The 13,178-nt window shown below is 49.4% G+C and overlaps 1 protein-coding gene across 1 annotated transcript; it reads left to right on the top strand.

Moving 5' to 3' along the window:
• The first annotated feature begins 8 nt into the window (after positions 1–8).
• Serpinf1 (serine (or cysteine) peptidase inhibitor, clade F, member 1) lies at positions 9–12,603 on the top strand. The gene is made up of 8 exons (NM_011340.3): positions 9–136; positions 4,636–4,723; positions 6,204–6,402; positions 6,902–7,057; positions 7,508–7,711; positions 8,583–8,725; positions 11,588–11,798; positions 12,239–12,603. Exons 2-8 carry the CDS (start codon positions 4,643–4,645, stop codon positions 12,496–12,498), a joined length of 1,254 nt encoding a protein of 417 aa, NP_035470.3. The 5' UTR covers positions 9–136; positions 4,636–4,642; the 3' UTR covers positions 12,499–12,603.
• Positions 12,604–13,178: the final 575 nt, after the last annotated feature.

Below are 13,178 nucleotides of genomic sequence, written 5' to 3'. Positions count from 1 at the left end.
GGAGTCAGGTCACTTTAAGAAAAGAGTAGCTGTAATCTGAAGCCTGCTGGACGCTGGTTGAGAGGCAGCTACTCCCCTCACTGCTTCCTGGAGCCCCTCAGAGTGCAGGCTGTGAGAGAAGCTGCCGCAACCACAGGTAAGGCAGCGCCTGGTCTAGCCTGGGGAAGACAGATATGGAAGAGGCTCCCTGGCTAGAGGGACTGGGAGTGGCAGGGGCACCCCAGAGAGCAGAAAAGAGGGGTGCAAGGAAGTGGAGGTAGGGTTATAGTAGCCCCTGCAGTTTAGGAACCAAGGTGAACAGATGAGAGGGGAGAGAGAATTGGGGGGACAGAGGCCCAGGACTCTATTAGCCGCTCACTGTAGACCAGTAGGAGAGGCTGGACTGGGGTTTTGAATGGTGTTGGGAAAGGATGTGGTGGTGGGTGGTGGGAAGCAGGGAGCTAAGCTCTGGGGCTGGACTCAGCAGTACCCCGGAGGAGCTATAGTCCCATAGGCTGGGCTCTTCCTGAAGTTGCTTCCACCAGCAGTGAGCAAGGAAGGTGAGCTTCCTGCAGCTCAGCCTGACTCCATTCGGATCGCTGCTTTTCAGAACCATCGGTGCTGGTTCCCTTACAGCAAGGAGCAGTGGGCTGCCTGAGGCCTGCTAGGTTCTCTGTCCAGCTTCCTCTCATTCTCTCTTACCAAAAGAGCTGGGAGACAAATGAGGTCATGGCCTCTTGCGAACAATAAGCACCATTTAGCCTAGCTGGTTTGTGGGGTCTGGCTGCCCTCCTGCAGCCCTTGCACCTCCTGATGTAAGCCACGGCAGGGAGTGGTCTGAGTCAAAGGAAAGAGACAGGCTTTCCAAGAGCCAGCCACTGTCTGGACCTTAGCTGCCCATCAGTTCAGCCTCCAGGGCTGAGGGGGATGGGTGGGGACCAAAGAGTTCTGTTCTGCAGGGCTGACCTTTCTGGGGGTGTTGGGAGGTACAATTATGGGGTATCTCAGGCTGATTCAGATTCCAAGATTTCAGGAGGGAAAAACCCCAAACTGTCCAGGGGGTGAGCGGCGTAGCCATGAGCCAGCCAGCCTGAACCCCTTGAAACTGTCCTTGAGCCAGTGGAGAGAGAGGTGTCCTCCCCTGCACTGTCCGCATATTCACTGCCATGTGGCTTGAAGGCAGCTTGGCTCTGGGAGGAGGAGGAGCAACATGTTTGTCTCCGACTGGGTTTAATCTGAAACACATGTACTGGCTCCCACTTGTCTTCTCAGCTTGGATGTGAGACCACAACATCCCAGTTTCTGTGCCTCCTGATTTGGGGCACATGGGAAGGCCAACCTTGACTCAGAGGGGGAGAATCTTGACCCCTCTCCCCGGACCCTCCTCCCCCTGGAGCCTAGAAATCTGGCTTGGACACTGCCCTTTGGACAGGATGGCATCACTGTCCTGGTGCCCCTGGCTAGCCAATGACTGCCTCCCCAACCCAGTTATTGCAGCCAGGGCCTTGCATGTGTCCTGTGCAGCCCCTGCTGCACACCCTCACTTTCTGCCCTTTAGAGTCTCCATTTCCGTTATTCCTGTGGCTTGGGGTGGAACATTCAGACATCCCCCTAGCACCTGTCCCTGCTTGTAGCTCTTGGCCAGCATTGGACCTCTGTGTTTCCCCATGCACATCAGATTTCCCACCTCAGATTCAGTCCTCAGTCTAACCACGTGGTAACAAAGATCTGTGACTTAGACTCCCACCACCACCACCCCCGCCCCCGGGAGGAACTTCAGGGGTCCCATCTGCAAGGGTATCTCATTTACTTCCTGGTAGAGGATGCCCAGGGTGACCATCTCCTCCTGTCTCAGTTGCTACCTACCCAGAGGGACCAGAGGTGCCTCTCTGAGCACCTCTCTGATAAATCAGCCTCCTGAGGCTCAGCCAAGGGAGGCTGTTGCCTGTGATGGGAGGGGCTGGGAAGGGAAACAAGAAGCCTAAATCTGCATTGATTTCTTTGTTGTTCTAAGGGGTCTCTCCCTGAGCAGCTGAGTGGCAGTGCCCCTGGATGAGAACACAGAGGTCCCTAAAATTCCCACCGGGAGACCTGCTATAGATGAGGGATTAGGGAGAGCCAGGTTGGTTCCTGCTGGTGGTGCTGCCAAAAGCAGAGTGAACAAGGAACGAGGAGTCTTCTCGTTGTTGCCCTTCATGTCCCATGGATTGTCTGACTTAATTTTAAGGACCATAGCTGATGATGGCAGACTCCTAACTTCTCAGATCAGATATTTTTCTGGGAAGTCAGAAAAGTTAGTGATGCATGTGTCTGGCGAGGGAGGGCACGTGTACATGAGAGGATGGTGATGGAGCGGAGGGGGCACATCAGCATGTGCGTGCTATAGGATGGGTGAGGGCACACTAGGACAGCCAGTGGTCTTTTCTGAGTCGTGAACCCTGTCTTCCTCCCCTAGACCTGACTCCAGGGGGGCACAGGAATGATGTGCGAGGACACACAGCCCAGGCTGCAGTTTTGTCTTGTGGTCCAAGTGCCAGATGAGAGTCAGAGCAGAAAAGGTCGTTGCTTAGGGAGATAGAGGGAAATGGGAGGTCCCACCAAAAACTGGTGCTGTTTAACCTGAAGGAAGGAAGGCTCTGGGGCTAAGAGCCGTCTCCATGCTAGGAAGGGGAAGAAGACATAGCCCTTCACAAGAGAAGCCAGCTAAAGGGACAGTTGAGGGCTTCCTGACCCCTGGTGCTGCTAAGGGCTGCTAAGACATTGTGTAGGCAGATGTGACTGTGCATGCCTGTAACCTCAGCACTTGGGAGGCAGAGGCAGAAGGATCACACGTTCAAGGGGAGCCTAAATATAGTAAGATTGTCTCAAAAAGGAAAAAAGGAGAGATGTTCTAAAATGTAACCCTCATAGAAGTAGGTCAATACTACTATACTTTATACAGAGAACTCATATACTATACTATACAATACAATACTATACAGTACTATACTATACAATACTATACTATACAATACAATACTATACTATACAATACTATACTATACAATACTATACAATACCATACAATACTATACTATACTATACCATACAATACTATACAATACTATACAATACTATACTATACAATACAATACTATACTATACAATACTATACTATACAATACTATACAATACCATACAATACTATACTATACTATACCATACAATACTATACAATACAATACAATACAATACAATACTATACAATGCAATACAATACAATACAATACAATACAATACTATACTATACTATACTATACTATACAATACTATACTATACTATACAATAGTATGCTATACTATACAATACTATATAGTACTATACTATACTATACAGTACTATACTATACAATACAATATTATACTATACTATACTATACAATACAGTAATATACAATACTATACTATACTATACAATACAATACTATACTATACAATACTATACAATACTATACTATGCTATGCTATGCTATGCTATGCTATACTATACTATACAATACAATACTATACAATACTATACTATACTATACAATACAATACTATACTATACTATACTATACAATACAATACTATACTATACAATACTATACTATACTATACAATACTATACAATATAATACAATACAATACTATACTATACAATACTATACTATACAATACTATACTATACAATACTATACTATACAATATAATACAATACAATACTATACTATACTATACAATACTATACTATACAATACTATACTATACAATACTATACTATACTATACTATACAGTACTATACTATACTATACTATACTATACTATACTATACAATACTATACAATACTATACTATACAATACAATACCATACCATACCATACCATACCATACCATACCATACCATACCATACCATACCATACAAGTAGGGCTTTATTCTTTAGATAGCTATGAAGTCCCAGAGACAAGGTTTGGTCCCAGGCAGTGTGGCCCTGGTTCATACCCTCTTAACTAAGAATTGCTCTTGAAATAGAAGAAGGGAGTCAAGTCAGGCATGATGGCTCACACCTGGCATTGTAGTACTCAGGAGGCAAATGAAGTAGGGTAGCTGCAACTTCAAGGCTAGCCTGGGCTACATACACAAGAACCTACCTAGAAGAAAGTGTGTGTGTGTCTTTAACATAGGCTTTGGTCAGAGAACTATTGGTGGATAGCAGGACCAGACCAGATGTTCTGTAAGTCTATGACCTGGGCTCTGCTCCCATCCTGAGACAGGGTTCCAAATCCTACCAAAGGAGCTGGCCGTGTGCCTCCACGGAAAAGCCTTGGTGTGTGTTTGTGCTAGAGCATTGTCTTGGGGCCTGAAGAGCCTGCTGCTGGGTCTTCCCTGTGCTGGAGCTTAGATGGGAAGGTGGGTCTCCTGATAGGAACCAACATGGGGGCACAGCTCAAGGAGAAGTGCAGGGGCAGGTCAGGGACGGAAGACCTCAAGTCAAGGGTCCACTTGGGGCTGAGAGCTGGAGGGAGGGGAAGGGCTCACTCTGCCTGACTCTTGTCCCTGTGCAGTGTGCAATGTGCAGTGGCAGGGGAGGGTGTGGGTGAGGGGAGTCGTTTGCTCTCTTGTTTCTCTTGTAGTTCCGGGATGCAGGCCCTGGTGCTACTCCTCTGGACTGGAGCCCTGCTCGGGCACGGCAGCAGCCAGAACGTCCCCAGCAGCTCTGAGGTCAGTAGGGTGGGTAGGTGGGACAGCAGAAGAGACAGTGCAGGGAGGCAGCCCTGGATCCAGGGTGGGCTTTGGCCTTCACTCTTCTAGGCCTTGGTTACTTTAACATCGAGACAAGAATATCTTCCCTCTCCTTTCAGGATCCAGAGGAGCTGCCACTATACGGAGGAAGTAGGGGTGGGGTCATGTCACACAAGGACAAGGCAGATGGGCATATTAGACCTGGATTGTGGGCTTTAAGTGTGGCTTAAGGCTTAGTGACCTTAGACAATACTGTCTTGCCACTAGCCAGTCACTTATTCCTCACCTACTAACTCCCCCTTCTCTGTTGGGGGTGAAGCCCAGGCCCTCACACATGTTACACACATGATGTAGTACTGAACTCTATCCATGGACACTTCCTTTGAGGTTGGTAGGTACAGATTAAAATCTAAAAATCCCAGCACTTAGGAGGCAGAGGCAGGTGGATCTCTGAATCTAAGGCCAGCCTGGTCTACATAGTGAGTCCCAGGACAGCTAGAGTCACATAGCGAAATCCTGTCTCAAAACAAACAAACAAACAACAAAAAATCAAAACCAAAAACCAAACAGAAAACTAAAAAAAAAGTCCTCCAAACCGAAAAGCAACAGGGACGGGAGGTACAGCTGGGTGGCCAAGCATTTGCCTAACGTATGTAAGAGCCCAGCTTTGATCCAAAGCCCTGGGAACAAAACAAAAAAGCAGAAAGTCTCATAAGGAAGAGGCTGACACTGAAAACAGGTCAGAAAACGACAAATTCCTCTCGGGTCTAGTCAGAGGGGATGGCTTGTCAGGAAAGACAGGGAGGGCGTCACAGCAGAACCTAGGCAGACTAGGACCAGCCAGCAAGCTGAATAGGGAAGACTGGTCTGAGGGTGGGTTTCTTTGGGGGTTGGTGGTGGTGAGGAAGTTCCCTGCAGAGGGAAGGGGACAGAGAGGGGTGGAGACAGACAGACAGACAGACAGACAGACAGAAACAGACACAGAGTAGGCTAGTAGTCAACCCAGAGTCATTCCTCAGGCCCTCTGAAACAGGACCCCTCACTGAGATGGAATACGCTGATTAGTTCAGGCTGATTGGCCAATGAGCCCCAGGACCTGCCCATCTCTGCCTCCCCAGTGTTGGGATTATAAGCATGCACCCCCGTGCCCAGCTCTGGGGACTGAACCCAGGTCCTTGAACTTGCATGCTGGTACTTTATCTACTGTGCTATCTCCCCAGCCCTACAAGTTTTATTTTAAAGTGGGCCAGGCTTCAGGTTCTCAGACCACAGTTCAGGTCTGGCAAGCCCTTTTGTGTTGCCCTTCCCACTCCCCACCTCCCAGCACACAGGTTGTGGAGTCAGAGAGCACACACTCATTCTGACCTCAGACTCATGGCCCCAGGGACTAGAGGACCAACCCAACCAGGAGGTGATGTACTCACTGTGCCTCCCTACTGGTCCTTGTATTCTAACCCAGGGCTCCCCAGTCCCGGACAGCACGGGCGAGCCCGTGGAGGAGGAGGACCCCTTCTTCAAGGTCCCTGTGAACAAGCTGGCAGCAGCTGTCTCCAACTTCGGCTACGATCTGTACCGCCTGAGATCCAGTGCCAGCCCAACGGGCAACGTCCTGCTGTCTCCACTCAGCGTGGCCACGGCCCTCTCTGCCCTTTCTCTGGGTGAGTGTCAACTGAAGAAGGCTGCAGGTGGACCTGAATTTCCCCCACTCAGAGTTTCCATGCTGCCGCCGTCAGAGGAACAGGAAAGGGGCGGTGGGGGCCACACACACAATCCCTACCACTTTGTAAGTGGCACTCGACCTTGGTTCCTTAAGTGGCCTCCTATCGTGTTTTAGTCATTTAACCAGGTTCTAGGGGTACAGCTGCCGTGAGCAGAGCTGGCTCCTCCTCAGAACAGGGTAGGTTACGATGGGAGAACTTCAGGACCACATCCCACTCTTCTCTCTGTAGCTCTGATAACCTTGCCCTGTCTTAGAGCTCTTCCTAGCAAGGCGGTCATTATTTCTTTCCACGCCCTGAAGATCTTGTCCAGCTAAAACATCTGCAATATCGGCCTCCTCGGGCTCTCAGAGGACAAAAGGATTGATGTCTAACGTCCCTATCCTGATGCGGGCCTCACGGGCAGTTATGAAGCTTGGCATCCTTTTCTCTCTGGCAGGAGCTGAACATCGAACAGAGTCTGTCATTCACCGGGCTCTCTACTACGACCTGATCACCAACCCTGACATCCACAGCACCTACAAGGAGCTCCTTGCCTCTGTTACTGCCCCTGAGAAGAACCTCAAGAGTGCTTCCAGAATTGTGTTTGAGAGGAGTCAGTAGCCCCACCCCCACCCCACCTCTCAAAGTCTATAGAGTCTCAGCTGGTCCCCCAACTCATAAAGCTGCCTCTGCTTCTGAAGGGCAGGCACGCCCCATTATGCCTGGCGTGAAGTTGCTTCATTGGCCTGGGTTGTCTGTATGCTTCCATGATGTCTAAACAATAGGCTGTGTGTGCTCAGGCGAGGCCTGGCACTGGTGGGCAGGAAAGAGCCAGTGAGACCACAGAGGAACAGAAAGAGGAAGTGGGCTCTGGGAGACAGCAGGAGGGCCTGGGACGGGGAATGCAAACGGTGGAATCCACTGTTCCCTAGCCAGGGTCTGGGCAAGCCGGCAGATGCCCCAGCAAGTCAAAGGAAGATGCTGAGCAGGAAGCTGGGGTCTGGCATGCTTTCAAAGTGAGGGTGCTGATTCAGCTCTCATCTTTGATCTGTTTCCTCTCAAGAACTTCGAGTCAAATCCAGCTTTGTTGCCCCTCTGGAGAAGTCCTATGGGACCAGGCCCCGGATCCTCACGGGCAACCCTCGAGTAGACCTTCAGGAGATTAACAACTGGGTGCAGGCCCAGATGAAAGGGAAGATTGCCCGGTCCACGAGGGAAATGCCCAGTGCCCTCAGCATCCTTCTCCTTGGCGTGGCTTACTTCAAGGGTGAGGGCTTCCCCACTTGTCTCTGGCCGAGTGTGTGTGTGTGTGTGTGTGTGTGTGTGTGGTGATGGTGGTGAACCTGAATGCAGGTACCAGGCCAGAGGGAGATCTGAAGGCCACAGTGCTTGTAGCATATGAGCATATCAGACCAAGTGTTTCTGAATTAGTTGACCAGTGAAATGGCTGCGTGGGGCTGGGCACAGATCTCTGGCTTTTTGAATCAGACCAGGTTTAATCCTGGCTCTGCCCCCATGAGCCCGTGTCCTCATCTTCACGGTAAGGATAACACAGCTCCCTCCCAGACACTCTACAATACATGCTGTCCTGCTCTCAGAGCAGCCCCCAACTCCTGGAGTCGCACCCCTGCTCAAGAACTGCTGTCAACTTCCTTCTAGACAGTGGTAAGGCCTCAGGAGACCCTTCCACAGGCCTCCCCTGAGATCTGTTTTATTCTTGTGGCAGGAATGGTTTGATTAATTTCCATTTTACGTTGCTTTGTGACCATCTTATGGAGTAGTAGCAAGAGTGGATCCTAACTTAGAGGAAAGCCCTGGGGCTTCCTACTCCAAGTCCCCAGGGGACAGGAGAGCAGGCACGTACCACACACCAGCATATTAAAGGCCACTTTAAACAGAAGGAGCGTGGTGATCCAAGTCAGAGAGAGAACACCCACTTATTTCTGAGTTTACTACAGGAGGATAGCCAGAACCCGTGGTGCATGGAGCCTATGGTCTGTGCCACACATGCTGGGACCCAGCGGCTCCTGTGTTCTTGCTGCTGACAGCTCAGGTTGCTTTGGCCAGTGGACGCACAGCGTGGACCTGTGGCCTTTCTGGGGACAGTGGCTCAGGATGCTCCATCTGTTTCCTTCCAGGGCAGTGGGTAACCAAGTTTGACTCGAGAAAGACGACCCTCCAGGATTTTCATTTGGACGAGGACAGGACCGTGAGAGTCCCCATGATGTCAGATCCTAAGGCCATCTTACGATACGGCTTGGACTCTGATCTCAACTGCAAGGTCTGTAGGGATGGAGGTGGGGAGGTCAGAGAAGGGCAGGGTGGATATGGCACAGATGGCCACTGAGATGTGCAGGCTGTCTGAATTTTGCTGTGTAACTTTGGGCAAGTTATCAATGTTTCTGGGGCTTGCCCCCCCCCCTTTCTCTGGCTTTCCTTTTCTTGAAGAGGAGTGAGAAATAGTTATCAGAACTCATTCTCCCAGGGTTTGTTTTAAGGATCAAGGTCACGAGAATGGGTTTTCAAGATCTGACACTCAGAATTGAGGACAGTGACACACCTGTAACCCCCAGCAGTCAGGAGGCTGAGGGAGGGTGATCAAGAGCTCAGTCTGAGTTGTACTTTGTGACCATCTCAAAACACAAAGAAGGGCTGGAATGATGGCTCAGTGGTTAAGAGTACTGGCTGCTTGTCTGGAGTTGGTGGCACATGACTTTATCCCAGCACTCGGGAGGCAGGGGCAGGCAGATCTCTGAGTTTGAGCCTACAGAGCAAGTTCCAGGACAGCCAAGGCTACATAGAGAAACCCTGTCTCAAGAAAACCAACCAACCAACCAACCAACCAACCAACCAAATAACTACCTCCTGCCCCCAATAAAACCAACAACAAGAGCACTGGCTGCTCTTTCAGAGCACCAGGTTCAATTCTGAATACCTACATGGCAGCTTACAACCATTTGTAATCCCAGTTCCAGGCGATCCAACATCCTCTTCTGGCCTCTGCAGATACCAGGCATGTCTGTGGTATACAGACAGACATGCAGGTTACCACTCATACACATAACAAGCAGGCAGGCAGGCAGGCAGGCAGGCAGACAGACAGACTAGGCACTCGCCAGGGTGTTCCTCAGTGGAGAATGCTTGCCTAGTATGAACAAGGTCCTGGGTTTAATCCTCAGCACCGCCAAAAACAAAGCAAGAAAGAAAGGAAAAAACTGGACACTCAAATGTTTATCTATTCATTCGTTTCTTTCGTTTTGAGAACGTCTCATGTGGTCCATGCTGGCCTCAAACATACTAGCTGAGACGACTTTGTACTCCCAATCTTCTTAACTCTACCTCCCAAATGCTGGCATTTGTTTGCTTGTTTGTTTTTGTTTTTTTTTTGAGACAGGGTTTCTCTGTGTAGCCCTGGCTGTTCTGGAACTCACTCTGTAGACCAGGCTGGCCTCGAACTCAGAAATCCTCCTGCCTCTGCCTCCCAAGTGCTGGGATTAAAGGCGTGCACCACCACTGCCCAGCAGGAATGTGTTTTAGTTAGGCTTTTATTGTTATGAAGAGACACCATGACCAAGGCAACTCTTATAAAGACAAACATTTAATTGGGGCTGGCTTACAGTTTCAGAGGTTCAGTTCATTATCATCATGGTAGGAAGCATGGCATTGTGCAGGCAGACTTGGTGCTGGAGGAGCCAAGAGTTCTACATCTTGATCTGAAGGCAGCCAGGAGACTATGTCCTCTGTAGACAGCCAGGAGGAGGCTCCCTTTCTACCCTGGGCAGAGCTTGAGCAGAGAGACCTCAAAGCTCACCCCCAAATTGACAATTCCTCCAACAAGGCCACACCTTGTAATATGTCATTCCCCATGAGGTAAACATTCAAATATACGAATCTACTGGGTTCAAATCAATTCAAACCCCACAGTGCTGGGGAGTAAACACACAGCTTCATGCAAGGGCTCGACCAAGTTGGCTACAGCCCCAGTTCAAGTCTTTTGACAGCTTCTCTCTTTAGAATTAAGAGCAAAGTTTTGACAACTTGTCACAAATGTCACATGCTGACATTCTACAGCTCTAAGTGTACCTGATTTCTTTCTGTTTTAAATCAGTACTTATTAACCTTTTCTAGGCTACGGCTTCTTTGGAAATCTAAGATCTTGAAGTAGTGGGGTGTGGTGACACATGCCTTCAATACCAGTACTGAGAGGCAGAAGTAGTGGATCACTATAAGTTTGAGTCCAGCCTGGTCTACATAGAAAGTTCCAGGCAGCATAATAGAGAGACCTTGTCTCAAAAAAAAAAAAAACAAAAAAAACCTGAAACACTCTAGAGAAGTGACATTTCTGTTTATGATTCCATGGGGGCTCTGGGAAGCCCAGTCGCTGTGTCCACAGGCCCTAGGATCAACACATCTGTTCAAAGGATCCATTTTATTGTTCATTTCTGGTTCAATGCTCTATACAAAGCAAATGGTCAGCAGTGCTGGCAGGCAGTCTCTGGGGGACATTCCACTTCAGCTCCTAAGAACCAGGCCCTGATTCGTGTGGTCAACTTGACACAAGTTAGAGTCATTTGGAAGGGTGAAACTCAATTGATAAAATGCCCCCACCAGACTGGCCTCTGGGCAAACCCGTGGGTCATTTTCTAGATTAGTGATTGATGTGGGGGGGCCCAGCCCACAATGGGCAGTGTCACTCCTGGGCAAGTGGTTCTGGATAGCATAAAAAAGCAGGCTAAGAAGCCACGGGGAGCAAGCCAGAAAGCAGCGTTCCTCCACGGCTTCCGCTTCAGTTCCTGCCCTGAGTCCCCTTAGTGATGAGAAGACACCCTGCGAATTGTCAGATGAAATAAACCCTTTCCTCTCCAAGTTGCTTTCAGTCATGTTTTATCACAATAGAAACCGTAGCGGAACCACAAACAAACGTGTGTTCATTAAACTTCTGTGGGTTTTAGGCTGAGAAGAAAACTCCCTACTCATGGAAGGACTGCCAGTAACCAGTAGCCTACAGCCCAGGCTGAGGCTGGGGAGCACAAGGCTGGGGCCCCGTTACAGCAGAGGGGAAGGCAGCTGTTGGTGTTTTTTTGTTTGTTTGTTTTGTTTTTTCTGGCTCACAACTAACCTGTGCGCATCTCTGTTGGGTTAGATTGCCCAGCTGCCCTTGACAGGAAGTATGAGCATCATCTTCTTCCTGCCCCTGACCGTGACCCAGAACTTGACCATGATAGAAGAGAGCCTCACCTCTGAGTTCATTCATGACATCGACCGAGAACTGAAGACTATCCAAGCTGTGCTGACTGTCCCCAAGCTGAAGCTGAGCTTCGAAGGCGAACTTACCAAGTCTCTGCAGGACATGAGTATGTTTGCAAGGCCACTTTGCGCTCGGGGCTGAGTCTTGGAGCCTGCCACCTTGCTGACAGAACTGAGTCCTGTGGCTTTCTTTGTAGGGTGGCTCAGGGAACATGTGACACCATTACAGGGGAGGGGAATGAAGAACCACCTCCCATTAGACTCAGTCCTTGGTGTGTGTGTGTGTTGTGTGTGTGTGTATCTCTATGTGTCCTATAACAGCCCAAAACATTCTCTCAGGCCAGGTCTGGCTTCAGCCATCTTGGCTATAAGTTCTCAGGTAGGTCACTGAGCCTGTCACAGAGTGCCTCATAGCTCACAAGTCACTGTGAGGTACTCCACTTCTAGCTTGCTTTCTTGAAAATCAGCCTACACAAACAGGGAGTGTGTGTGTGTGTGTGTGTGTGTGTGTGTGTGTGGTGTTAATGGAATCTCTGAATCTCCACAGAGCTACAGTCGTTGTTTGAATCACCCGACTTCAGCAAGATTACTGGCAAACCCGTGAAGCTCACCCAAGTGGAACACAGGGCTGCTTTCGAGTGGAATGAAGAGGGGGCAGGAAGCAGCCCCAGCCCAGGCCTCCAGCCCGTCCGCCTCACCTTCCCGCTAGACTATCACCTTAACCAACCTTTCCTCTTTGTTCTGAGGGACACGGACACGGGGGCCCTCCTCTTCATAGGCAGAATCCTGGACCCCAGTAGTACTTAATGTCTCAGTGCTCTACAGAACCCCCAGAGGGAAGCTGATTATACATTCCAGGAAGGCGGCCGGTAGCTTCAGTGTAGCCTCTGCAATAAAAGAGCTTTTCCTTAATGTTTGCTTCTTCCTTCTCCTGTTTGAAGCTGTTTCATATGGAGAGAAACTGGTCCTTATGAATTTACATACTTGTAACATGAACGGGCTCTGCTTAAGCTCTGCCAAAGTCACCATTTCCTGTTCTCGGAGTGCAGGTGGATGAGGAAGAGGAACGTCCTGCCCCAGGAGGGCCCCCGTCCCCGGAGGGCACCTCCACACACAATTACTAACACTTGCTGTGGGGTTCCTCACCTGTCTCTTACTACTACAAATATCTGGGGAAATCAACAGCTGCATTAGCGGTCCCAGCCATGACTGCTCCCCTTGCTTCTGGGCATGTGGTGAAGCAGCCTTGTGACTGTCTTAGGACCTGAAAGCAAAGGGAAAAGATGAAGCCAGAGATTCCCCTTGGTTGGCATGTCTCTCTAGCCATGGCCACTTCCCACCAGGCCTAAACCCTAACAGTTCTACTCTCTTCCAATAGTACTACTCTGGGACCCAATTTTTCCCTTGGGGGGACACAATCCAAACCATAGCACATTTCCAAAACAACCAGACTAAGTTTACTTATGTATTTATGTGTGTTTATGCAG

This window comes from Mus musculus, chromosome 11, assembly GCF_000001635.26.
Source record: "Mus musculus strain C57BL/6J chromosome 11, GRCm38.p6 C57BL/6J".
In the NCBI taxonomy this organism is placed as follows: Eukaryota; Metazoa; Chordata; class Mammalia; order Rodentia; family Muridae; genus Mus; species Mus musculus.
The sequence above is the reverse complement of the archived record's forward strand: the minus strand, read 5'-3'. Positions and strand labels throughout refer to the sequence as shown.